This window comes from Ipomoea nil, unplaced genomic scaffold (assembly GCF_001879475.1).
Source record: "Ipomoea nil cultivar Tokyo-kokei standard unplaced genomic scaffold, Asagao_1.1 scaffold1993, whole genome shotgun sequence".
Classification (NCBI taxonomy): domain Eukaryota; kingdom Viridiplantae; phylum Streptophyta; class Magnoliopsida; order Solanales; family Convolvulaceae; genus Ipomoea; species Ipomoea nil.
Genome location: NW_017618421.1, coordinates 2226499 through 2254402, shown reverse-complemented (window position 1 = coordinate 2254402; position 27904 = coordinate 2226499). Strand labels below are relative to the sequence as shown.

Sequence of the window (27904 nt, the reverse complement as noted above, 5' to 3'; positions counted from 1 at the left end):
AATTTAAGGAAAATAATTCTTCTTCTTGCATACTTGGTCCTTTTGTCATCAAGTCTTGATAGGAACCAAGTCTCCAATTTCTCCAATTTAGGACTCTTCGGTATTCATTTACCAAGACCAAATCAAGTCCATCAACTTGATAAATTTCCTCATTCAACACTGTTTCCAATTCGGCAATTCGGGAAAAAGGATTTATGAAACTATGGCTTGTGTTGGGATTAGGGCTTGATGTGGGATTGTGACTCATGGTGGGATTTTGGCTTGTGGTAGGATTTTGGCTTGAGTTTGGATTTTGGCTTGTGTTTGGATTTTGACTAGAGGTAGGGTTTTCATGGGATTGAGTTGAGGGTTGAGAAGATAAACCAAGAATTTCTGCAACAGGCCTTTTCCTAGCAGGAATGCCTCTCGGCTTCCTCTTCCTTTTGGGATTCTACTTGGTTGACACTTCATGATCTTTGAACAATATCCGGTTGCTTCCAAATGGTTTCCTTGATCTCAATGGTAATCCTTTCCATTTTATGATTTCACCAACAAGTAGACCGAACCCTAGGATACGATTGAACTTCCCATTCCTGATTTTTGCACCTTTCACAAAATGTGCAATCCGGCTCAAGATAAGCTTACTCCAGTCACCCCTAACATCATTCATCACAGCATGCAAATATCCAATTCTCACAGGTGATATATCCTCCATACTATTCAATTTGCACAATACACATTTATAGAGGATTTTAACTAGCATCTCATACTCTAACTTCAAATCAGATTTTTGACCGGAAAGATTTGGTTCGAGAGAAGCATTCTCATTCCGAATTTCTGTCCAAATTTCCGTGTGATCATATGTGTGAACATCTAAGTCCAACAGTGGTTGTTCTGGACTAGATATAGGCAATCCAAAAGGTGTGTGCGACTCTTGTTCATCAATGGTGATGAGAGTTCCATTCACGGTGGACTCAATGGTCCATCCAACAACCTTGGCATTCACATAAAAATCTGCTACATCTTCATCGTAAAATCCTGAGTATGGATAAGAACATAACCTCATGAGATTACATTGTTGAAGTGCATGGATGATTCTTTGTGCGAGTTGAGAGTTCTCGGCTTCTTTGAGAAATCCTTGAGGGTCAAAACTTCCTCCGGCCTTGATTCCAACTGCTAGCTTGGTGAGATTGAGTTGTTGAGAGTGTTCTTCATTCGGTTGAGAGCTTGAGTCTCCAATGGCAGCCATAATGTGCTTGGTATTTTTAGAGATTGAGAGATTGAAGATTTTGAAAGAGATGAAGATTTGAAAGGTTTCGGCTATGGAAGATGGAAAGATTTTGGAGGGTGTTGAGTGGAATGGTGGCTTTTCCAACCGGTTGGGTGGAAGGGAGGTGCCTTTACAAAAATATCGTCACAATTGAATGTTGACTTTTAATAAGTGAGGGTTATTTTTGATATTCCAAGAGCTTCCAACCTTTGACCTAACTGATAGTTAGTTTAGGTTATTTATTCTCCATCCAATTTGTCTGCTGATGTGGCGCCAAAGAATTAGATACTCGGACTGATTTTACCTTAAATAAAATTCATAGAGCATTAAATCTGTTCCGAAAATAATATGTGCATATCTACACGTTTTATGTAGTTGGGAGAAAGAAAGAAAATTGATTCTTTCTAGACAATTTATTATATGCAACTACCATAAAAAGGGGTTCTCATTTAAGATAAAGATCATCATCATACTATCTTGTCACTCTTAAATGGTAAAGATTGTGTAGATCTAAATAAATTCATTTTGTGTATATATGTGTATATAAAAGTGTTGATACACGATTGTAGAGACATGCATGCATTATGTGCTTTATCAACATTTAATTGAGATAGGTAGACTTAAATGTTAAGATGTGACAACATTTGCATGTGAGACACATAGGCACGAAAAATAATCTATCACATGAAGTAACGAATTTTCAGATGAAAAATTGAGCTTATAATTTGAATAGAATTTACAAACTTAGCTCAATTCAATCATGCCCATCTCGTGTCTTAATTTTGAAAATCTTGATTCACACAGAGGCTTTGTGAGAATATCAGCTAATTGATTCTCGGTCGGGATGTATTCGATTGACAATTCCTTCTTTTCGACATGATCCCGGATAAAATGATGTCTCACATCAATGTATTTTGTTCATGAGTGTAACACGGGATTGTGAGTTATAGCTATGGCACTTGCATTGTCACACAGTATGTTGACATTTTCACAATTCACACCATTATCTTTCAATTGTTGTTTCATCCAAAAAATTTGCGCACAACTCCCAGCGGCTATATATTCAGCTTCGGCTGTGCTCGTAGCTATGGAGTTTTGCTTTTTGCTGAACCATGATACCAATCTTCCCCCTAAGAACTGGTATGTCCCTGAGGTACTTTTTCGATCGATTTTACATCCTGCAAAATCTGCATCTGAGAAACCAGTTAGTGTAAAATTTAACTTCTTTGGGATACCATAATCCCACATTGACCGTTCCTTTTAGGTATCGGATGATTTTCTTGGTAGCAAGAAAATGACTTTCTTTTGGCTTTGACTGGAACCTGGCACATACTCCCACTGAATAAGATATATCTGGTCGGCTTGCAGTGAGGTATAGTAATGATCCAATCATTCCTCGATATTTTGTTTCGTCAACGTCCTTGCCTTCATCATCTTTATCCAATCTTAAAGATGTGCTCATCGGGATCTTGATTGAGGATTTTCCATCTTGACCGAATTTCTTTATAAGAAATTTCGTGTATTTGGCCTGATTGATGAATATTCCTTCGTTGAGTTGCTTTACTTATAATCCAAGAAAGTAATTCAACTCTCCCATCATGCTCATCTCGAACTTATTCTGCATTAGCTTGGAAAATTTCTCACATAAAGTGTTATTAGTACTACCAGAGATAATATCATCGACATAAATCTGTACCAATAAAATGTGATCATTTTCTTGAATTCTAAACAAGGTTTTATCAACAAGGCCTTTTGTAAAACCACAGTTAATTATGAACGTTGATAGAGTGTCATATCAAGCTCTCGATGCTTGTTTTAACCCATATAACGCCTTCTTTAATCTGTAGACCTTATTAATATCACCTTTTACCTCGAAACCGGGAGGTTGCTCAACGTAGACTTCCTCTTCAAGTAAGCCGTTTAAAAATGCACTTTTCACGTCCATTTGATAGACAGTGAAATTCTTGTACGCGGCATAAGCTAGAAATATTCTGATGGCTTCTAGTCTTGCAACGGGTGCAAACGTTTCATCGAAGTCTATGCCTTCTTCTTGTGGATATCCTTTTGCCACTAAACGTGCTTTATTTCATATGACAATTCCATCCTCATTTGCCTTATTCCGAAAGACCCATTTTGTTCCAATTACATTGTAATTTTCAGGTCTTGGAACTAATTCTCATACGTCACTCCTTTTAAATTGATCAAGCTCTTCTTGCATTGCATTAATCCAATCTGGATCACTTAGAGCTTCTTCAATGCTTGTGGGCTCCACCTGAGAAAGAAAACAAGAAAATAGAGTATGTATATTTGAGGACCTTGTTTTTACTCCTTCTCGTGGATCTCCAATTACTAGCTCTGGAGGGTGATTTTTGAGCCATCTCAAGTCAGGTTGTAGGTTGCATGGGCTTTCCACGTTTCCTTGCTCAGTAGGTAAGTTGGAGATAAATATATTTTGCTCATCAGATTGATCTCCAACTTGTGTTTCAACTTGAGAATTTTGACTTTCCACGTGGGGATCTTCATTGGCTTCCACGTGTCCCTCACTATTGCAATCAATATCCAATTGCTCCATACCCTGTACAATTTGATCTTTAAAAGATATGTCAATATCATTAAATGACTTTTCAACTTGACAACTTTCCTGATCATTTTTGTTGTTCTGGGTTTCCTTGCTATGAGCTTCATCAAATGTAACATGAATTGATTCTTCTACCACCATTGATTTCTTGTTCAATACTCTGAATGCTTTGCTGGTAGATGAATATCCTAAAAATATTCCTTCATCTGCACGCTCATCAAAAGTCTTTAGATATGTTTTACCATTATTAAGAATAAAACACTTGATACCAAAAGTATGAAAATAATTGAGCTTAGGTTTTCTCCCTTTCCATAATTCGTACGGAGTCTTATTGTAAGACTTGTGTATCAAACTTCGATTTTGCGTGTAGCAAGTGGTGTTAATTGCTTCAGCCCAATATCTTTTAGGTAGCTCAGCTGACGTAATCATCACTCATGCGGATTCTTTTAGTGTTCTATTTCTTCTTTCGGCTATACCATTTTGTTGAGGTGTACGTGCGGAAGATAATTGATGTAGAATTCCTTGAGAATTGCAGTAGGCTTTAATTACTTGATTCACGAACTCAGTTCCACGATCAGTTCGGATTTTTGCAATTTTCACGTCTTTCTCGTTTTGTAGTAGCTTGAGTAGTTCTGGCAACTTTTGCTCTACTTCATTTTTCTTCTTGAGAAATGTTGTCCATGTGTACCTGGAAAAATCATCAACAACAACTAGTGTATATTTCTTACCACTTAGACTTACTGGGTCTACTAGACCGAATAGATCCATGTGTAGTAGACTTAGCGGTCTTGTTGTAGATTCTTGAGCTTTGGATTTGAAAGATGACTTGATTTGCTTTCCTCTTTGGCAAGCATCACATATTTGATCTTTCTTGTAGACAATATCGGGTAGACATTCAACGAGTTTGTTTCTTGCTAGTTTGTTGATAGTCTTGAAGTTTAGATGATTCAACTTCTTGTGTCATTCCCAACTTGTTGCATGTGAGTTGTTTGCTAGTAAGCATACTGATTCCTTTGTTGTGTTCCAATCCACAACATACATATTTTTCTTCCTTATTCCTTCGAGCATGACTTCTCCCGAGGAATTATTCTTCACTTGGCACTTGTCTTTGAAGAACTCTACTAGATATCCTTTGTCACAAAATTGACTTGTACTCAATAAGTTAAATTTTAGACCTTCAACAAAGGATACATCTTCGATTTTCAAACCATTTCGAAAAATTGTACCAATTCCTTTTGTTATGCCGTATCGTTCATTTCCACCGAATACGACTTTTGGTCCTTTGATATTTTTAAGATTCACAAGACTAGATTTATTTCCAGTCATGTGTCTAGAGCATCCACTATCGAAGTACCAAACTTCCTGCAAGTAAATTACACATTTTTAGGTACCCAACTTGATTTGGGTCCTTGGGTGTTAGTCATTTTTGGTACCCAAATCCACCTTGTACTCACTGATCTAAGTTTAGGTGATTGGTAACCATTAAACACATTATAATCATATTTAATTTTTGAGAACAATTTTTGTGCCGGTTTTTGAAAATTGACTCGGTTTTTTGGCACGTGGGAGGTAGATTGTTTGAGCCTATGATAAGCATTAAATTTGGACTTAGTCCATGGTTTAATATAATCAAACCAATCTTGTCTAGAGGTATAAAATCTCCCTGCCTCAATTCTTGGATTCCTTCCCATTTTCCTATGAGGGCTTTGAGCACTAGACTCATTGCTGTATTTCCATTTAGGAACAAACTTTTGCCTTTTTGTATACTGTTTAGGCGAAATGTTATTCCCTTGAGGCTTCGGCCTAACAGTATTAATTTTGACATTAGTTTGATAACCAATTCCTTTTCTCACTGTGCTTTCTTGACCTTTTACAAATTTTACTACTTGGACTTTATTATTTAAAATAGTAGTAGAATTGGCCATGTTTTTGGAGGCTTGAGAACACGATGGATCATAACCGAGTCCGGTTTTATCACTTGAGGGTTTTTGCATATTTACCATTTTGTCCATTATTTTGGATGAATATGTAAATGTTGCTATAACCTCTCTAAGGTTGTGTTCTCTCACTTCCCTTGATTTAAACTCTTCTTGAAGACAAATAATTTTATCTTTCAAGTCTTTCACTTCAAGTAGAGCATCTTGCAATTTTTCATTTATTTGATCTTTTTCGAGAATCAAAAGACAATTGCGCTCTTTGAGTTGAGAGTGAGTGTCCATTACGGTTTGACATTCTTCCATTAAGTGAAAGAAGGACTCCCTAGAAAATGAAGAATTGACAGAATCATAAGAGTAAGATTTTACCTCATTTTCTTCACTTCCATTTGCCATAAGACACATGTCTTTGTAGGGTGAGTTGTTGGGGATGCTCATGCAAAACATTGCATTGTCATCCTTTGAGGTGTCACTTTCATCACTTGAAGATTCTTCTGACTCACTTATCTCAAGTGGGTCACTAATGAGTGTTTTTCTTCTCTCCTTTGTGAATCTTTTATCTTTGGGCTTGTATTCTTCCTGTTGAGAGTTAGAAACATTTGTATATTGACTTTTACTTACCTTGGGGTGTGGACAACTTGCTGCAAAGTGTCCAGGCTTTCTACAGTTGTAGCATAAATTCGAATCTTCCTCAACAATTTCTTTCTTCGAATTCTTTGTTGCATTCCACGATTTCCCTTGTGGATTTTTCTTGTAGTTGCTTCTCTTCATGAGTTTCCTAAATTTTTTGACAAAGAGAGCAAATTGATCATTAGGCAATAATTCAACATTTTGTACTGACCTTGAGGTTGATGGTTGCTCGGCTACAAGTGCGTTGTTCTTTTCTTCATGATCTTCCTCTAATCTTGATTTCATCTCAAATTCATAAGCTTTTAGATCACTAAAGAGCTTATCGGTCGATAGGGTTTTTAGATCCCTATGATCTCTCATGGCCGTGACCTTCATGTCCCATGTAGATGGTAGACCACGTAGAATTTTGAGTGAGATTTTGTTTTGAATAATATCTTTTCCAAGATCATTAATCTCTCCTAAGATTTTGGCAAATCTTGTTTCCATGTCGGTAATATTCTCGCCGTTTAGCATTTTGAAATCCTCGAATTTCTTTAATGCTACGGTGAGCTTATTATCCTTTTCTTACTCGTCTCCTTTACCAATTTGAATGAGCGTTTCCCAAACTTCCTTCGCGGATTGACACTTTCGAACTTTTGGAAATATCGTGTCATCGATAGATTTAAACAAAATATCCTTGGCAATATTGTCCAAGTTATTTCTTGTTCTATCTTCACGAGACAATTATTCTTTTGGTTTTGGAATGTATTGTGGAGTATCACTTGTTTGTACGAATGAAGTGTTGACTTGTAAAATCTCAATAGGACCACTTGTAACAACTTCCCACATTTCATCATGCAACGCGGATAAATGTACCTGCATGCGAATTTTCCAATCATCAAATTTTTCTAAGGAAAATAATAAGTTTTGGGCAAGAGCCATATCTCTTTTCATCATTTTGATTTTTCGAGATCTGTCTAGCAGTCAAAATTGACTCAGATAGACAACCGCTCTGATACCAATTGTTGGTCCCGATAGGGTGGTGAAAGTCTAGAGGGGGGGTGGGGGGGTGAATAGACTTTCTAGCTTTTTCAAAATAAATAACTCTTTGGTAACTTCAACTCTAAGTAACAAGTAAATAGAGTAAATTTAAACTGCACAGCGGAATAATAGAATGTAAAGAGTTATGCCCAATCAATAATTTAAATGCGCATGTAAGATAAGTATAGATGATATGTAAAGTGACGGAGATATCTTGAATATATATGAAGGAGATGGTGCACTCAATATATAACAATAGTATTCAAGATTGTAAATAAATATCGTATCACGTCGACCGTGTAACGAACGTTACATGCAACACGTCAAACTTGCCTAGAATAATCCAATATTTAAGCTCGTGAAGTTTGAGTCACATGCATACGTGAAAACACACTAAACCTGAATGATTAAGATTAACTGTGAATAGTAAACGGGTTAGTCGGATAAGATAGATAGATAGAGCAAATTATGTAAGTGCGGTATGTAAATGAGAGAGGCAATTTATAGTGGTTCGGAAGTGGCGTAATCTTCCTAGTCCACTTTTCTCCTTTCACGTCTAGGAGAAATTTACTATTTTCCACACACAGTTACAATAGTGAATAAGCGCTACACAAGCACTTCTTCCGGATGTCTTGCACACAGCTACACCCAACTCCGAGTGTGTCGCACACAGCTACACTCAACTTCGAGTATTTCGCACACAGCTATACTCAACGCCAAATAAGTGTCTTGCACACAGCTACACTTAGTAACTACGAGTGTTTTGCACACAGCTACACTCACTAGAGTATTTTGCACACAGCTATACTCTTTTTACAATTACAAATACAAAGGTAATTGTATCTCTCTCCAACTAGATTTGAGACTATTCAGACTAAGTCTCTAAGAATATTTGAGCACTTGCACTTTTCGAATTTCACACTTTGTTTTATCCGTGTGTATTGCACCTCTGCTTTGTCTTCAAGTCTTCATGGCTTTTTATAGGCAATCAAATATATCCGTTGGAGTGGGATAATTTGATTTTTGAATTTTGAATCTTCATAGCCTGATATTGTTGACAATAGTAGATCTTCAATTTTGATTTGATTTGTCAACTTGCCTGACAAAATAATATTCTCACACAACTTGATTTTCTAGTTGTTTCTAAAAATATTACTTTAGTTGTCAATTTGAATATCCAACGAATCTTTGAAATAAATTCATCTGATAGAATTTATTTCTAGGATAAGTTTTTATATTCATGTCTTCATAAATAATATTTCCGTTCTGATCAAATATCTTCTGGCAATTTTGGATTCTTGTGGCATGTGGGTAGACTTAGAATAAATTCCTTCGAATTTATCCAATTTCTGATCATCTTGCTTCTTTGCCACATTGTGCTCCTTTGACTTGAACATCGTGCTCCTTTGCTCCTTTGACTTGAACATCGTGCTCCTTGAACATTGAGCTCCTTTTAAGACATTGTGCTCCTTTTGAACATTGTGCTCCTTGGCACGCATTGTGCTTGTTGTCATACATTGTGCTTGTCCGCATCGTGCTCTTTTTGTGAACATCATGCTCCTTGGAACATTGTGCTCTTTTAGTGAACATCGTGCTTGTCCGAAAACTTGACTTGTAAAAATAAGTCCTTGGGGGGGAATCGATTAAGGGTGTGATCGTTTTGAGTAAGGACTTCTACCATTTCACCGTTAAACTCATCCAATCATTCCTTGCAATGCCATTCCTTTATGCTTCTTTCTCGGATGAATACTTGTAGGACCAAAATTAATTTCCAAATTAATTTTGTTCTTCATATGGTAGATTCCCTTTGATTCGATATTCTGATTTATGATGCTTGTACTAAAAGACCTAAAAACTAAGGGGATCTAAAGTACATTTGGCTCATCAAAACTTACAAAAATATTCCTATCAATTTTCCCCCTTTTTGATGACGCCAAAACCTATACTCAGTCATTTGGCTTCTCTTTTAAAAACAATTATTTTTCAAAATATTTTATTAATTGTTGACATAGCCAAGACGAGTTTAACAAATGATTTTGACTCTAGGAAATGTATTTTTAGCGATAAAAATTCCTATTCGCATTTTTGGAATTTAATAATAATGAATTTTTGCATTTTTCCAATTTGTGCGATTTGATACAATCTAAGCTAAAAATGTTACCTTTCAAGACAAATAAAATATCATAACAATAAATAACAAGGAAAACTTAATAGCATCATAAACAGATAATTCGAATCATAAATTGTTCCATGATCATGAGTTCAAGTTCGTGGACCATACACCAAAAAAAATGTGACAATCATACAAATCACTTGATGATTTTGTTTCTCCTTTCTTCAAGCACATGATTTATATGATTTTGAACTTCAATGAAATTGTCACTAATGGCATAATTGTTGCATACATGCCCAATCACATAATAGTTGAATGCTTCAATAATGTTGTCCCCGGGCAGTATCCCTTCTTCATACCAAATGATGCACTCTTCTAGACTTCTTCAATTTTGTAGCTCGGCATCATTGACCTTGATATAGTCCTTTAGATCCATGATCATCAAAACTCTATGTTAGGAATAAAGTGTAATGGTTTTGATATGCCAAATTTGTATTTGTAGATCCCCCAATTTTATTTTATAGCTCTAGTAGAGTCTTAGACCATGATCGGGAAATTATTTAATTATGAAAAGAGAAAAACATAGGAAGATGGATGAAAATAGAAGAAGAAGATATAAAGCCTAAAATCAAGAATTTGTCTGGAGAAAATGACAAATTGAAGAAGAAGATGAATGATATGAAATCACGTCAATGCTAATCAAAGAAGATATCCCAGAAGAATTTTCGTGAAGAAAATTAATGTTGGAAGAATGAATGAAATTGACTTCGAGATCAAGCATCTATGGAAAGAAATGAGTACATCAAATATGATTGGAGATTTAATCAAAAGCTGTATGGACGAAGTGGATGATGCTTGATATATTATGCAAAATGGCTTAAGCTCGAAACTCACCATCAACAATTTTACAAGGTAAAATTTGAGAAGCCAAATTAAATTAATCTGATGGAGTTGCACTTGGGAGCCAATTCAAAAAGAATTGGGAGCCGATAAATTAATCTGATGGAGTTGCACTTGGGAGCTAGTTCGAAGCAATTGAAATTGAATTGGGAGCTAGTTCGAAGCAGCAATTGAAATTGAATTGGGAGCTAGTTCGAAGCAATTGAAATTGGGAGCCAGTTTCAGAGAAATTGAAATTGGGAGCCAGTTTCAGAGAAATTGAAATTGGGAGCCAGTTTCAGAGAAATTGAAATTGGGAGCCAGTTTCAGAGAAATTGAAATTGGGAGCAAGTTTGGGAGCCAGTTTCAGAGAGAAATTGAAATTGGGAGCAAGTTTCACATGATTCAATCAATTCAAGATGGGAGCCAAATGTAGAATTGAAATTGGCTCAAGATGGGAGCCAATGTAGAATTGAAATTGGGAGCTATTCAAGATGGGAGCCAATGTAGAATTGAAATGAATGGCAGCCAATGTAGAATTGAAATTGGCTCAAGATGGGAGCCAATTGAAATTGGGAGCCATTCAAGATGGGAGCCAATGTAGAATTGAAATTGGGAGCCATTCAAGATGGGAGCCAATGTAGAATTGAAATTGGCTCAAGATGGGAGCGCCAATGTAGAATTGAAATTGGGAGCCAATTCAAGTTGGGGACCGATTCAAAGAAGACATGGAGATCAAATTGAATTGAGATGAAATTCAATACCAGGAGAAGTCTGGTAGCCAATTTCGAAGTCAAAATCAACAAATCAAATTGGGAAGCAATTGAAAGCACCAGGAGCAGTTTGGAAGCCAATTGAAATTGGATGTCAATTACAAAGGAGAAATTCAAATTGGGTGGAAGTTCAAAGCCAGTTTGGGGCCCAGCGCCTTTTCTTTCTGTCAGTGGTTTTCGTTATTTTGTTTTGTTTGTTGATGACTACACACGCTATGTATGGTTTTATCCTATGCGATTAAAAACTGATGTGTATGCTATCTTCGAGCAGTTTCGGTCACTAGTTGAGCGTTCATATGGTCGTAAGATTGTCTCTATACAATCTGATTTAGGGGGAGACTATAAACGGTTGCACCGTACTTTTGTCTCTTTGGGTATCAATCATAGGCATTCTTGTGCCTATACCCATGAGCAGAATGGTAGAGTTGAGCGTCGGCATCGTCACGTTGTGGAAACGGGTCTGGCTCTCTTGGCTCAGGCTTCGGTTCCACAGCGATATTGGGATTATGCCTTTGAGACTGCGGTCTATCTCATCAATAAAATGCCTACTCGAGTTCTAGACAATGTCAGTCCTCATTATCGTTTGCATCATTCTAATCCTTCTTATTCCTTCTTACGTGTGTTTGGCTGTCTCTGTTATCCTCTATTGCGCCCGTACAATCGTAACAAGTTGCAGTATCGGTCATCCCCGTGTGTGTTTCTTGGTTATCCGTCTTCGTTTCGTGGCTATCGTTGTTTAGATCCTGCTACTAACAAGGTATTCATTTGTCGTCATGTACGGTTTGATGAGACCGTATATCCGTTTGCTTCTTCTATGCCTTCTCAGGTCTCTAGCTCTCGCCCGGTTGAGCCGTGGGGTGTTGGTGTCGTTCGGGTTGGTGTTGGCTCCGATGTTTGTCCCACTGGACCTGATCCTCATCCAGAGTTGGACGCGGATTCCGGGGCTGCCGCAGTTGGTTCAGATTCTCGCACCGTGACTGCTACGGCTCCGGAAGGGGCGGTCTCGGGTGCTCCTACTGCGCCCAAGCGAGGCCGCCGTACGGCGAAGCCTGTTCAGCCTCGGTTTCATGTCATGGCAACCCGTTCTCAAGGACCGACGCAGCATGTGGCTCTTATGACTGTTCCTGAACCGACTTGTTATTCTCAGGCAGTTCGGTATCCGGAGTGGCGTGAGGCCATGGATCTTGAGTTTAATGCCTTGCTCCAGAATCACACTTGGCGTCTGGTTAGTCGTACACCTGGCATGAACGTTGTGGGGTGCAAATGGGTGTTCAGAACGAATCGCAAGGCCGATGGCACGATTGAGCGGCACAAGGCTCGATTGGTCGCAAAGGGTTTCAATCAAGTCGCTGGGCAAGACTTTTTTGAGACTTTCAGTCCTGTTGTCAAACCCACCACCGTGCGGCTTCTTCTCTCTTTAGCCGTTTCTCGCGGTTGGGTCATTCGGCAGTTGGATGTTCACAACGCCTTCCTCAATGGTAATCTTGCAGAGACAGTTTACATGAGACAGCCGCCCGGTTATGAAGACCAGTCACGGCCGGATGATGTGTGTTTGTTACAGAGGTCACTCTATGGTCTTAAGCAGGCTCCTCGAGCATGGTTCAATAGGTTGCATGCTTTCTTGGTGTCGGTTGGTTTTTCACCCTCCAAGACTGATGTTTCTTTATTCATCTATACTCGTGCCTCTATTTGTTTATATTTGCTTGTCTATGTTGATGATATCCTTGTTATGGGGTCTGATGCTTCGTGTGTTACTCGGCTTCTTACTGACTTAGCCTCGGAGTTTAAGATTCGTGACATGGGTGCTCCGTCTTTTTTTCTTGGCATTGAGACGGTCTCCAAGGATGGTGGTTTGTTTCTTTCTCAGCAGCGATACATGCGAGATATTTTGAGCCGTGCAGGTATGGTGGACTGTAAACCGTTGGCTACTCCGGTTCCTGTGTCCCGACCTTCTTCTGATTCTGTGGTTCCCTATGCGGATCCCACGCAGTATCGCAGTCTTGCTGGGGCTCTACAGTATCTTACTGTTACTCGTCCAGATCTCTCTTTTGCCGTGAATTGGGTCTGTCAGCATATGCACTCTCCAACCACTGAGCATTGGGCTATGCTCAAGCGTGTTCTGCGGTATATAAAAGGAACTCTGCACTTTGGTCTTTTTATTCGTCCTTCATCCTCTGTTGCGGTTCATGCCTTTTTGGATTCGGACTGGGCTGGTGATTCAGCTGACAGGAAGTCTACTAGTGGTTTTGCGGTTTTTCTTGGTGGCAATCTGATTTCCTGGTCTTGTCGGAAGCAACGCACGGTTGCTCGTTCGTCTACAGAGGCTGAATACAAGGCTCTGGCTGATGTGTCTGCGGAGGTCACCTGGTTGGTTTCTCTGTTGCACGAGCTTGGAGTGTCATTGGCTGCTCCTCCCACTCTCTGGTGTGATAATTTGGGTGCGACATATCTCTGTTCCAACCCGGTGTTCCATGCTCGTATGAAGCATGTGGAAATTGATTACCACTTTGTTCGTGACAAAGTGGCGAAGAAGGAGTTGCAGGTTAGCTTCATTTCCACAAAGGATCAGCTCGCTGATGTGTTCACTAAAGCTCAATGTTGTTGCTAGTCCACCTTGTGCTTGAGGGGGAGTATTAGGACTCTATCATCATTAGTGTTCGTTACCTATTATTATTAGTAATTAGTGTTCGTTACCTATTATTATTAGTATTCGTCTTGTAATAGGTTTACTATTCACTACTATATATACTCCTGTACAGACTCATTATTATTCATTCAGATATATCGTATCCTCATCATTGGGAAGCAATTTCTCTTGGGTGGCAATTGAGATGCAATTTCACTTGGGAGCCAATTCAAGAGAATTGGGAGCCGATTTCATAAAAATTGAAATTGGGAGCTAGTTCGAAGCGCCAGTTTCACATGAGAATCAATTCAAGATGGGAGCCAATGTAGAATTGAAATTCACGCCAATGTAGAATTGAAATGAAATTCAATACCAGGAGAAGTCTGGGAGCCAATTTCAAAGTCAAAATCAACAAATCAAATTGGGAATTGAAATGAAATTCAATACCAGGAGAAGTCTGGGAGCCAATTTCGAAATCAAAATCAACAAATCAAATTGGGAAGCAATTGAAAGCACCAGGAGCAGTTTGGGAGCTAATTGCAAGTCAAATTCAAATTGGGTGCCAATTACAAGCCAATTGAAATTGGGGCCAATTGAAATTGGGTGTCAATTACAAAGGAGAAATTCAAATTGGGTGGAAGTTCAAAGCCAGTTTGAAGTCTGAGAACACCCAGACGTGAGAATGAAGAAGATGAGGATGAACTTACAGTGAAAATATTCTCACAAGGAAAAATACTAGTTTAACTAGTATGGGATTAAATTGAAGAATATTTTTAAATCCCAAAGGTACAAGGACCACTTCAGAGCTAATCAGAGAAGTCGTTCTACACCCAGATATTCCCACTCAACGTAAAACCAGAGGAAATATCAGATGAAGTTTGAGAACCCATTTACATGGAGATGAAGCTCTAACAACGGCTAGCTTATCCTTTCTGACATCTTTGCAGAAGATAAGATAAGATCTCTGACAAAAAGATACCAGATTTCAAAAGTGAGAGCGTCTCTTTCCAACGGACAGATTCTCATTACCAGCTATAAAATGATGAAGATATGAACACTTGAAGTGCAGAAGAGCATAACACGAACTTGAAAAGAGATAGAGCAGTTGAGAAAATTCGAACCCATCAAAGGGGAACGAATAGAGCAATTAAGCTTGAAAGAGCATAGAGCAAAAATCTTATTTGGTACAGAGCATACCAAAAATCTTCAAGTGAGAAGTGAGAAAAGAAAAAGAACTCAGAGAGCCTCAAAGAGAAATATTCTGAGAGTTCTTAAACAGAGCAAAAATATCAAGTGTTTTACTTGATATATTCAAAGAGAGAAAACACTCAGAGCTATCAAGAGAAATCATTCCAGAGTGTTTATCTTCATCAAAGAGACCTGCGCATCATTGAAGATCATCTACAGAGTCTCAGAAGTTGGAAGCAAGACAACACTTGTTTTGGAGCAAAACAAGAGAAGGGAGGAAAGTAGCACGGAGCTGTGAAATCCTGGATTGTCACACGGAGCTGTGAGATCCGAAGCAGCAGTGTCGGAGGCACTGGGCGTGATTGGTGTGGGCTTGGTGATCAAAGCACCAGATCACGGGATACGTTTCTACCGGAGTGTGGAAGACGGGGGGAAAGTAACGCAGAGTCGTGAAATCCTGGGATAGTAGCGCGGCGACGTGAAACCCGAAGCAGCAGTGTGGTGTCACTGGGCGTGATTAGTGTGGGCTTTGTGATCAAAGCACTAGATCACGGAAATTCATTGTATCTTGGAACCAAGAAGTGGTAGATATAGTGAATTGCTCTTGGAGATAAGAGCAAGTGGAGTAGGAGGATTACACCACCTCGCGAACCACTATAATTGTCTTGTGTTCTTTACTGCTTTCTTTACTTACCGCTCTTTACATATTCGCTCTACACGAGATATACTGCTCACACAATCTCACACACACTTTATGTTTATTTATTTCCGCTGTGCACCATACTCTAACAATCTAGTTAAGAGTTTTGGTTTATCTCTGGCTTAGCAATTGTTGTGCTATGCGAAAAAGTTTGAAAGTCTATTCCCCCCCCCCCCCCCCCCCCCCCCCCCCCCCCCTCTAGACTTTCACCTTACCTCTTTTGGAACCAACACTCTAGCATAGCTTTTGATCCTTCTGAAGTTTTCATTCGAAACCCACAAATTTTGATCACTTGGACCACTCTTAATTTCCAAATTAATTTTGTTCTTCATATGGTAGATTCCCTTTGATTTGATATTCTGATTTATGATGCTTGTACTAAAAGACCTAAAAACTAAGGGGATCTAAAGTACATTTGGCTCATCAAAACTTACAAAAATATTCCTATCAGAACCCAATATACACCTTTGGCAAGATACCCCCACATTTCAGGCATTAGTAGGAAAATTTCCTACGTACCCACAATTCGTAAGAATTTCATGCGGGTAACCTTATTTAAAAGGTACTTACTTGTCCAAAGTATTGTCTCACCCCACATACTTTGAGGTAGACCTGAACTTATCAATTTATGTTCGGCAACAATGTTTGATCAAGGTGAATACCGTGTCGTACGCTCGAGTACGATACCAATGCTTGCGCCGAAATCACCAATAGGTGTATCATGTTCACCACATCGATCGTTCATAACCGCATTAATCCACGATTAATTTGGTTTTTCTCTTTTATTCTTATAAAGAATAAACATGTGTTACACATTAACACATCTCGTAGAAGCTAACAGATTAGCCTTTACAAATCCATTCGGTTTTTGACCGAAGGCTACAAACCCGAACAGTGCTTCCGAAATTGAAGCACGAATTAGTGCTTAGTAATGAAGCATGAAACATGCTTTACCAAGCACGAATCATTGCTTTTAAACTAACGCATTGATTCCAAAGCAATTTCTATTGCTTTAAATTATAAACTCACAGCAACATTCGGTTGCTTAATTTATAATTTCAGTGCTCCCTAGCACTAAGATTATTAGTTAATTACACAATTAACCAAACCTCCTTTCGTGCTAATCACATAGCACTTTTATAACGCTAAATTTAATTAGCCACATATGAAAGGCTTAAGCTAAGTAAATTAGCATTAAGACCAATCATAGTCTATTTACCAAAAAAACAAAAGCTTAGGTTTTCTACACCTAATGGTGCTGCCCATCAAGTCGCCGTTAGTGCCTAATTAAGCACTTTACCTAGTGCTTAGTAGCACTATTACAGTGCTTTAATTTGCACTTCAAAGTGCAAAATAAAATTGCACTTTTCCTTAGTGCTACAAAAGCACTTATTCCCTAAAGCACAATTTGTCTAAAATTAAATTTCATACTAGTATGAATTGGAGTTTTGATCAAGTTAATTATAACACAATTAACAAGAACAAATCAACCAAATTTCTGACTAGTTGAATCAAACTCATATAATCGTTCTTAGAATATTACATAAAATATTCAACACTTGAGCTGTGACGCTCACGATTATATAGTTATCCCAATTTTTGACAAATTGATCCTACTTTGAAATCTGTATCGTTCAACATGAACTAGAACCGAAGTCCTTTTACGGGATTTCAAACATGTAACACGCTTGTTACATTTCGTTCCGGCCGTTAAGCCATTTTAGCATTTTCCACATAATGCCCCGTGATGCACTACGCACCCATATTGAATTATTTCGTATATTTGACATTATTCTAGCAAATAATTCGTATGTATCAAAATTCAACTCAATGGAACAATTATATTTTTATTCAAATAAAAATATTACAAGGATACTACAATATTTATTCAAAATAAATAAATAGGAAATACATTGAAAACAAATTCCTTATTCCTATCCCGTTGTAGTCCTTCAAACCCGTGTGCCTTGTTCCATTCTCAACCGTCCACTCCACAAAGGGTGGTCCATAGCGCACATCGGGGGGTACCTCGGTTGTGACCTCACTCGTCCAACCATCCACATGTTTTAAACATAGCGAAGTTGTCCTCAACCTTTTCACCAGGATGACGATTCGCTTCATAGTGGCATTTCTCCTTCTTCTCGTAATCTTCTTGAAAGCTAAGCTTCCGCTTGAGTTTCCTTTGATTACGGTTGAAGTCATTGGTAACACTACCATAGTCCTCAGACCATGTAGTCATTACACCATCATAGGATCCTTCGTGGCTTTTAGCCGATCCGTTAGACAACACAATAGGTACCAATTGTGTGTCACCAGCCACAGGTCTACCGGTTCGTGAACCAAAGTTCTCCGGAGCACCATCGTGTGTCTTTGCAACTCCCATGGAAATATCATTTCCAACGTTGCTGCCATCAATTGGCATCACGGAATGTGCAACATCGTTGCCATTCCGACCATTAGAATGTGCACCAAGAGCAACATTCACGAATCCAACACTTTTGGAATCCATCGACTTGTTCATTATCAAAATAATAAGGTTTTAAGATTGTTGGTGATAATGAACCACAATCAATTTAATATCCATAAAATAGTATTTATATATATACACACGAAATATATATAAAATATTATTGGACATATATCCGAAATATATATATACACACGAATATATATAAACGGACCCAACGGTTATATATACATGTATATCTACGAAAAAAGATATACCAATATATATCAACCAAAAAGAAAATATAATCCTTAGATTATAATTCCAAATCAACAAGAAAGAACGGATTTTTGCTTAGAGCATAATCCAAAACAAGAAAGAAGAAGAAAAGAAAGTACGAGTTAGGCAAAGTGTCTGTCTTTCCTTAAAACCTTATTTGCCACCTCCCAAAAGTGCTAGGAGCGTTGTGGCCTAGGTTTCCCAGGATAAAACGTACAACGGTTCGACGTTTGAGCACCCAAACGAACGAACCTGGCGAACAAGAACACGGGCAAAACACAGCTTCAAGAATGGAGTAGGAGCAGAGTTTTTGAGAAGAAAAAGTGCTAATCTTTGTGTGTTGTGTACTCTCATGTTCTTCCATCACTTGTTGTCTCTCACTATGCAGTATATCAACCTCTACTCCCAAAACACTCTTATATAGGAGGTTAGTACTTAATAGCATCATCATGACACATTAACCAACATAAATTCAATTTAAAAATTGAATTATAACGTTTGAAACGATCGTACTTATTATCGAAATAATATCAACGGTCACGAACTTAATATCCGATTAATTCGTACCGATTGTAGCGACCCGTTTCAAATATCTGAGTGACCGAGAAGTCCGTACAAACCCGAAAGGTTAACGAATTGGGACCGAAAATCACACCCGAATGGTCCGCAAAGTACCGAAACGGTGCGGCACGAATCAATGCATATTGCATTGACTCGTGCTTAGCACGAAAGTAGCTCAGACATAACGAAAGGAGCACGAAACTTCAATTCCATGCAGCATTCGTCCATGCATATTTCCCAATCCAAAGCTTAATTAAGCTTTCAAAATAAAGGAACATTCGTGCATGCATATTTCCCAAACCAAAGCTTAATTAAGCTTTCAAAATAAAGGAACATTCGTGCATGCATATTTGCAACATTCCAAATTCCAAAGCTTTATAATTAAGCTTTCAAAACTTAATCCACTTAAGCACCAACTTTCGTGCAGTGCAATAAATGTTATTAGAATGCTAATTTTAATTAGCATCTAAACTTAAGTTTTTGACTTCTCTCAAGTAGGTTCACTTTGAGAATTAATTTCTCATTCACCTGTTATCCATTTTGAGCGTACATTATATCAAATTCTTCGTCTCACTACGAAGAACCCGAATTCGCGTTGACCCGACCCAAATCGGAAGTGGATCCCACATATATTTGTACCACAAAATAATCACTCAAAATATCATTTTAATGCTATTTTTCCAACATGAAATTGGTGGGGTGTTACAATATATATATATATATATATATATATATATATATATATATATATATATATATATATATATATATATGGATGAGATCAAGTGCGGTGATCAATGCTCTATAAAAAATATTCTAAGCTGATGGACCTTAAGCTTCGAATCTACGCACCTTAAGCTAGATTAACATAAATTTGACTTTTGTAGAGAAAATCTTTTAAAGAATACATATTGTGTTTTGGGACTAATATAAAAAAAAAACAAAAAAAAAAAAAGGTGCGTCCTCAATAAAAAAGCAAAATGTAAAAAATGTAACACCTTAAGAAGGAAAACAACGCACCTTAAAAAGAAAAACAACGCACCTTAAGAAGGATAACAACTCACCATAAGAATGAAAACAACGCATCTTAAGAAGGAAAACAACGCACCTTTAAGTAGAAAAACCACGCACCTAATTAAAGCTTTAGACCAACAGACTTAAGTTTCAACAACTGACGCACCTTAAGCATTCAAAACAAAAATTACGCACCTTAAACACAAAACCACGCACCTTAAGAAAAAATATCATGCACCTTAAGATGGAAAACCACGCACATTAAATTTGACTAGATACAAAAAGACCAAATTGTGGCCACATTTTTTTTTTAAAATTCTTGTTAATCCTGAATGTGGTCTTCACAAGATCAATGACTCTTATCTCACCCTACAATCGTACATCAATTAGCCAACCGCACGGAAAACCAAATTTTGATACATCCAAGTATGAAAACTGAAAAACACAATTCTACACTATCATATCCTAAAATATAATGTTAGAAAAATGATCTATATTTTTTGTTAGTTTTTTAAAATTTTGTTTCTTGTTTCAAAAGATTAAATTCTAATAATATGTAGATGAGAGATCCATCCCCATTTCTAAGGCAGATGTTTTGCCGTGTGTTTTCCCCATTGAAATAAAGACTATATGAAGAAATTAGTGTTATGTTGCTGTATAAAACTTTAATTTCTACAAGGAACTAACAGTGTTAATAGCTAGACTACTGGTTGGTTATTGTGGGGTGATATTCTTGAATAATATTACCTGTAGCGGTTTCGCAATCAAATAATGCACATGCATACCAAATAAGTAGCTAAAGGTTATTTTCAAAAAAAAAAAAGTAGCTAAAGGTTCAAAAAATATAGGTTGGGTGGGAGCTCGTGTAGAGGCAAGTCCAGTACCCTACCTCTCCAATATGTGATGGTCTATAAAAAAATGAAGTTATGCATGTTGAACGGAGGTCGGTGAAGGGCCAAATTCAGCACCCTATCTCTGAAAAATGTGATGACGATCTATAAGAAAATAAAATTACGCTTTTACCACTACCTATAACTTTTGACGTAGTGGTAAACGTTTTATCCTAACCATATAGATATATATATACCACCACATTCATAGGAACAAATCTAGGTTTTCATTCATCACTCAATCACAAACAGATGCTTTGTAACATTTTCATTATGTCTGTATTAAGTGGTACAAGCTAATATAATAGGCCATTTATGACCATTATGTTGTGGTTTGAATGGAAAATAACGATTTTCGTTACTTAACCTATAATAATGATGACACTGCTCCTATGATTTTGATACTACACCATCTAGTTCAACAGGAGACCAAGTAGTAGACAAAACACCAAAATTCCTTACAATTCTTGGCAATGCTATAGAAATGACAACTATGGCTTAAGGTGCTCGGTCTTATTGGCTCCCGCTATGAAGTTAAAACATTACATGTATTATACTTGTATATTTAGTGTAACATGCTTACCATATCAGATACATCAAATTACACTAGCACATACACACATTTATTTCTATCAGCCTCAGATGACTCAAGGAAAGCTGACATAAAGCAAAATACACGAACCAGTTAGATTCACGAACAAACTCAACCCTCCTCTGCTGTTTAGAGCCTCATATCAGATAAAGAACATGCTGTTTTGGAGATCTGGATGCACATCATAGAACATCCGTTGGAACGAAGCAGCAGAAGATGAAGATGACGATGATTCAGATGATGATGACGATGATGAGACGGGAGATTCCATCTCCCTGACCACCTCTTGGAAGAGGCGCCCCCGGTAGGCAACAAGGTCTGCATAGAAAACCGGTGGAACGAGTGAAACAGACTTGGTGCACCGAGCAGAAGTGAAGCACAAATTATAAATGAGCCTCTGCAAGTCATCAGAACTGAAACGATTCTCGTCATGGACAACATAGTAGTGTGTTGGCTTGCTCGTCCCAATGCTCCCGTAATGGCTGTAGAGATAAAAGTCGAATTCTGATGGATGAACAACAACTGTGTCTACAACAGTTCCCGGAGGCACATTGCCAGAGCCACCCCCATCCCTCCTATTCTGGAGAAACATCCGAGTGGGGTGTCTCTTCTGAGCCACAACCAAAGTCACTGTTGGTTGGTAGTTTGCTTCACAAATACCCTTCTTCAACTCATCTAGTTCTTCATTAAGAACCATGCTCAATTGGCTCTCACCCACACCATCCCGAAAGACCACAATTCTTTTGGGTTTCACATAGTTCAATCGAGCATAAGTATTCACAAGCTCACCACACATGCTCCCGAAACTAAGAATCTTTTCTTTACGATGCTCTTGTGGGCAAACCCGAGCAGCATAGCGATTCGCAGCAGGCCAGTTAACCGTGGCAACAACTGCAGCCATGGATGGACCCGTCGAGTTTTGTGCACTCGGGTGATTGACATCAGCTCCAATGAACATAACATCGTCTTCGCCTTCGAAATGTGGGAGCCTTTCCAAGAGCTCCACATTGCTTCCTCCAAGCTTCGCATTTAGCTTCATACAAAGATGACCAAGATATTGATGCCTTGCTTCATTTGCATTTCTCGACAAGCAACATTGGGTAACTACTCCAATCTTTGTCTCAGAAACCCATTTCAAATACTTATACCCATAATGCTTTGAACCCATCACACAAACTATGACTTGCAGTTTACCCGGGGTTTTTTTATTTGCATCCTCAACCACATTTTTAAGGAGATCTTCAACCTTCTTGGCATTCGAGAGCTCCTGCATGTTAGTACGACGATGAATTAGAGGATCCTCGAGGTGGATTCTTAACTCCTTGCATCGTTGCTTCAAGTTGCTGACGAAGTATCTCTCCTTTAGCCTATGACGATATTCAAAGGTTGTAAAATCTATCAACGCCCATCGCAGAACTGGTCTGCCCTCAACTAAAGAATTCTCAGCGAGATCCCATTGGCCTTTATCATTGACAAGAACTCTATCTGAAGTGCCTAATTTCAAATCAGGAGCAGGAAGTATACGACCGGTAAGAGGTGTCATGTTCTTCTCGATTCCAATTCCAAAACTTTGAGTGACAGCTCTGTCATAAAACAAGTTAAATGTACAAGTGTTCATTTTATTCACCTTGTTTCTTACTACATGAAGGAAAAAGTATTTCTTACGAAGAAAAAGATCACCAGAAAATGTTAATTACACTTTGGGTATCCATATTTAAAAAAAAAAAAAAAAAAACTTAAATTTTAGTAAGTTTCTAATGCATTTTGCATGATATGATCCATGAGAAAACCAATGTCCAAGGGTTGGTGTTGGACCCAAGTACATTGGGGTAAATAAAAAGTACAAGTAGTATAAGCAGATAGAGTTTATACATTCCCAACCAAAAAGTTTATATCCTCACTCATTTGTTTATGATGAATGTAATACCATTTCCATCAGAGTTTCATCATAGGAGTGTCCTAGTGAAGTATTATTTCTGGCTCAACAAAATAAGCCAATAGAAAACAAGTTGAGCATTAAACTTCTGATGAAAAAAAAAAAAAAAAAAAAAAACAGAAAACAGTTTAAAAGCTGCTTGAAACATATACTAACTACACAAAATTTAATCTTTTAGTGGTTTGTATCATACAAAAATAGCAGCAGTAAAAATTCCACATTCATTCAGAGTGTTGGGCGGGAGGCCAGTAAAGGCAAGTCCAACACCATGTGGCTAACGGAATTGATGGGCAGAGGCCGGTAAGGGCCAAGTCCAGCAGCATGTGGCTAGGGGATTGTTGGGCAGAGGCCGATAAGGGCCAAGTCCAGCACCATGTGGCTAGGGGGATAGTTGGGCGGAGGCCGGTAAGGGACCAAGTCCAGCACCATGTGGCTAGGGGGATTGTTGGGCGGAGGTCGGTAAGGGCCAAGTCCAGCACCATGTGGCTAGGGGGATAGTTGGGCGGAGGCCGGTAAGGGACCAAGTCCAGCACCATGTGGCTAGGGGGATTGTTGGGCGAAGGATGTGCCTAGGGGGATTGTTGGGCGGAGGTCAGTAAGGGCCAAGTCCAGCACCATGTGGCTAGGGGATTGTTGGGCAGAGGCCGATAAGGGCCAAGTCCAGCACCATGTGGCTAGGGGGATAGTTGGGCGGAGGCCGGTAAGGGACCAAGTCCAGCACCATGTGGCTAGGGGGATTGTTGGGCGGAGGTCGGTAAGGGCCAAGTCCAGCACCATGTGGCTAGGGGGATAGTTGGGCGGAGGCCGGTAAGGGACCAAGTCCAGCACCATGTGGCTAGGGGGATTGTTGGGCGAAGGATGTGCCTAGGGGGATTGTTGGGCGTAGGCCGGTAAGGGCCAAGTCCAGCACCATGTGGCTAGGGGGATTGTTGGGGGAGGCCAGTAAGGGATCAAGTCCAGCACCATGTAGCTAGGGGGATTGTTGGGTGGAGGCCGGTAAAGGACCAAATCCAGCACTATGTGCAGAGGGGGATTGTTGGGCGAAGGCCGGTAAGGGCCAAGTCCAGCACCATGTGGCTATGGGGATTGTTGGGCAAGAGGCTGGTCAGCAAAAGGCCAAGTCCAGCACTTTGGCTCTCGAAAATGTGTGGTGGTAAAAGGAAATAAAGTTGGGCTTTCGCTACTAGCTATAGTTTTTGATGTAGTGGTGAGCGTTTGATCATAAAACAGAGAAATAAAAGCTTTAAAATACTACATACCCGCAAGGTCCATCCACTGCCTGCATTATTTCATGGATTGCACCCATCCTTTGCTCTGGTGGAGGCTGTGATATTCTTTTCAACAACCTGCCTGCTTCAAACTCTAAATTCTCCTTCAGAAACCTTTGTCCCTCAACCAATACACAGAATTCTATCGGTACAAAGTTTGACATGTTATTTTTCCCTAAATCCAAGCATGAGATATCCTTGTGCTTAATCTCTACGCCATATCTCTCCCTAAAATAATCAACCACAGAAACTATCCTAGGTGGGTTTTTTCCTTTTGGATCTTGAAGCTCAAAAGAAAGATCCCGAGTTTTATCATCAGTTAGCCTAGAGATGGTAAACTTTTGTTTGGTAACACGGTGGGTGACCTTCACTTTCAAGCCTCGTACTGCATCGATCACCCGTTGCTTGAAGGTGTCGAAACGGTCTATACTAAAGTTCGGGATGTGCTCGTTAAGAAACTCCAACACTGGCTGTGGCTTATGAAATGCCATAACCGAGTAGTCCACGCCCAAGGCAAGACCTTGTGAGGTAACCTTTAGACTCTGTCGGAAGCCTCTGTATGCTGCAGCCCCACACCCGAGATCATCACGAGCTCGATACTCGGTTGAGTAAAAGCTTCTACCTATAGACATCCTATGCCTAGAAGGGTTATCTTTCATAACCAAATCCAATCCCTGAAGCATATTCCGAGGTGCTTGCAAGAGGCTCCTCATCGAGCAATCTCTAACCAGCTTGATCGAGAACGTATAAATGCGAGTTTTGGAGTTCTCCCCATCAGACAACACAATCTTGAATTTCCCAGTAGGCAGTTGAATGGCACTGAAAATGTTCCTCTCACCATCATAAACAATCTTATCTACGGGAAATATATCAGGATAATCTTGAAACAGCTGGTCCCTAATCAAGAACAACACAGATTTTGGTATCGACTTCTTTTGGGGCTGAGCATCAGGGCCTAATTGCTTGATATCCACATCATAGTGCATTATCGTGGTACGAGGATTATATCTTACTCGGAAGTGATTAGCACGCAGCTTGATTGACTTGACAGCAATAGTTCCCCTATCTGGTCGGTTAACTGGTTTAAGGTGGTTCGCAGTTGTTTCTGAAGGGGAAGACTGGACCTGCTGCTCAGTAATTCTCGGTGTTTGCATATTGGCCTCAGCAGGGGCTGCGCAAAATAAGATTGAAACTACCTTTCAACTTTAATTTGTGCTAATTTTACAAACATAATGTATGCAGCACATCTATTATATTGCAGAATTACTACACAATTACAGAAGGCCCTTTTTAAGACTTATAAAGCAACACATACATACTGTAATTTTCTCAAGTTTGGTTATATCTTCAATTCCCACTACTGGAAATTATCGAATTTCCGACCACCTTGAAGTAATCTTAAATCAAGTCGAAACCGTCGGAAATAGCAATAAAGGTTTTTTCGGATACCAAAAGTGATCGGAACAAGGCTTTCGACTTAATTTAAGATCACTTTCAGGTGGTCGAAAATTCCATAATTTCCACTAGTGTCCACCCTACCAGCAAGTATGCTTTGACAAAATGGAAAGAGAAAGCAATTGATATCCAAAACTTTTTTCCCTTTTCCATTTCTAGTTTTGCAATTTTTCTAGCTTCATTTCTAAAAGACCATATCATGACATGGCCTTGTTTGGTAAAAAATGGCTTATTTAACCACTATTAATTGTTTGATGTAGTTAAAATATCAATATAAATATTTGGTTAATTAGCTTTTTGCAACTCAAAAAGGCTAAAATTCAAAAAGTTACTCCAAACAACTTTTTCAATTAACTTTTTGAGAAAATAAATTATACCAAACAGCTATTAGCTAACAGCTAATTTACCAACCAACTAATGTTATCAACTATTTATACCCTCTAATTAACATAATCAGCTAACGGCTAACAACTATTTACCAAACAGGATATGCAGAAGCAAGAGAAAGTATTAATTTTATGCACAAATAGTATTTTTCTAATTTATATGTAAGTAGTAAATAAGGGTGGGTATTGCAGATCGAGTACCCTTAGACTGAGGTTGGGCTGGTGAGTTATTGCAAGAACCACCCCAACCTGGTGCATTTCTTCGTCCGCCACCAAAGGCACCTTGGCCTGGGCGGTTGTGATGATTCCCTCGGCGGCCGCCACCACCTCTTCCGCCATCATCACCACGTCGGTATTGATCACTTCCACCGCTACCGCCGCGACGCATACTGTTCGTTGCCGTTATTCATATATAGCTCAGCTCAGCTCAGAGGTTCCACTAATAAGTAAAAACAAGAGTGTAAGAAGCTAGTATTTGAGTGTTAGGCGAATGAAGATCAGAGCCATAAATACAAAGCTTGAGATAGCAAATTCCAGAAAAGGGAATTGCTTAGCATGGGAATCTTAGCTTGAAGTTCCATCAAGAAGGACCGATATGATGATACTGAATGTCAAATTTGGCATTATTGGGGTGGAGAAAGCAAAGCGAAAGATGGATTTCCATGGCGGCCAAGCTTTGAGCAGTGATTGGGTGAGTGTTTCTGTTGGACGAGAAAGAAAGGGTGTTTTGAAAATTCCAGGAACTTCGATGAGACTGAGAAAGGGGCGGAGCAAACCGACGACAATCATCGCTTCTGTTTCGTTGACTGGACACCTCGCGCCAAACACTAGAATTACTAGTGTTTGCATCCCAGCCCTTGGTAGTGGGTTCAATATTGGAAAGCACACCACCCCGCATATTATATGATTTATGGAAAATGACATTTGTTTTAAGGAAAAAATTGCATCTTAAGTTTTTGAGTTGTAATCAAGTTCCAATTCAATCCCTAAGAACATCCACATTAGTTGGGAAGAATGTGGGAATAATGTAAGAGTGATTAGGAAAGAGAGTGTGGGATGGGAGAGAAAAAAAGGAAAAAAAAAAAAACTGAAATAAAATTAAATTTTACAAAAATAAAAAATAAAAAAGTTAATGCGTCAGGCGCACTGTCAGCGCGCCTGACGCGCCACACGGGCGCGTGCAGTGCACGCGCCCGTGTGGCCTTTAGCATTTGCTGCTTTTTATTTTTTATTCTTTTCCTTTTCTGACATTAATTGGGTATTTGCAGGAGGAATATCTCCTAAAATAACCCCTTCCCACATTTGCTATTAACCTCACCCAAACTAATAAATCTGACATTAACCCCTCTTTCACCATTGATGTGAATGCTCTAAGTTATTGCCTTAT

At 38.9% G+C, this 27904-nt stretch overlaps 1 protein-coding gene across 1 annotated transcript; it reads right to left on the bottom strand.

The window, feature by feature from the left end:
• Positions 1-21377: 21377 nt before the first annotated feature.
• Positions 21378-27323, bottom strand: LOC109147307 (protein argonaute 2-like). Its single transcript, XM_019294965.1, has 3 exons — positions 26719-27323; positions 24668-25847; positions 21378-23055 (listed from the first exon to the last, which is right to left on the bottom strand). Exons 1-3 carry the CDS (start codon positions 26903-26905, stop codon positions 21615-21617), a joined length of 2808 nt encoding a protein of 935 aa, XP_019150510.1. The 5' UTR covers positions 26906-27323; the 3' UTR covers positions 21378-21614.
• Between the last annotated feature and the right edge of the window lie 581 nt (positions 27324-27904).

Coding starts and splice junctions, on each gene's coding strand:
- LOC109147307 (XM_019294965.1), bottom strand. CDS start 26,905: ATGCGTCGCGGCGGTAGCGGTGGAAGTGATCAATACCGACGTGGTGAT. Junction 25,848..26,718: donor AGCCCAACCTCAGTCTAAGG/GTACTCGATCTG, acceptor TATTTTGCGCAG/CCCCTGCTGAGGCCAATATG. Junction 23,056..24,667: donor GCAGTGGATGGACCTTGCGG/GTATGTAGTATT, acceptor GTTTTATGACAG/AGCTGTCACTCAAAGTTTTG.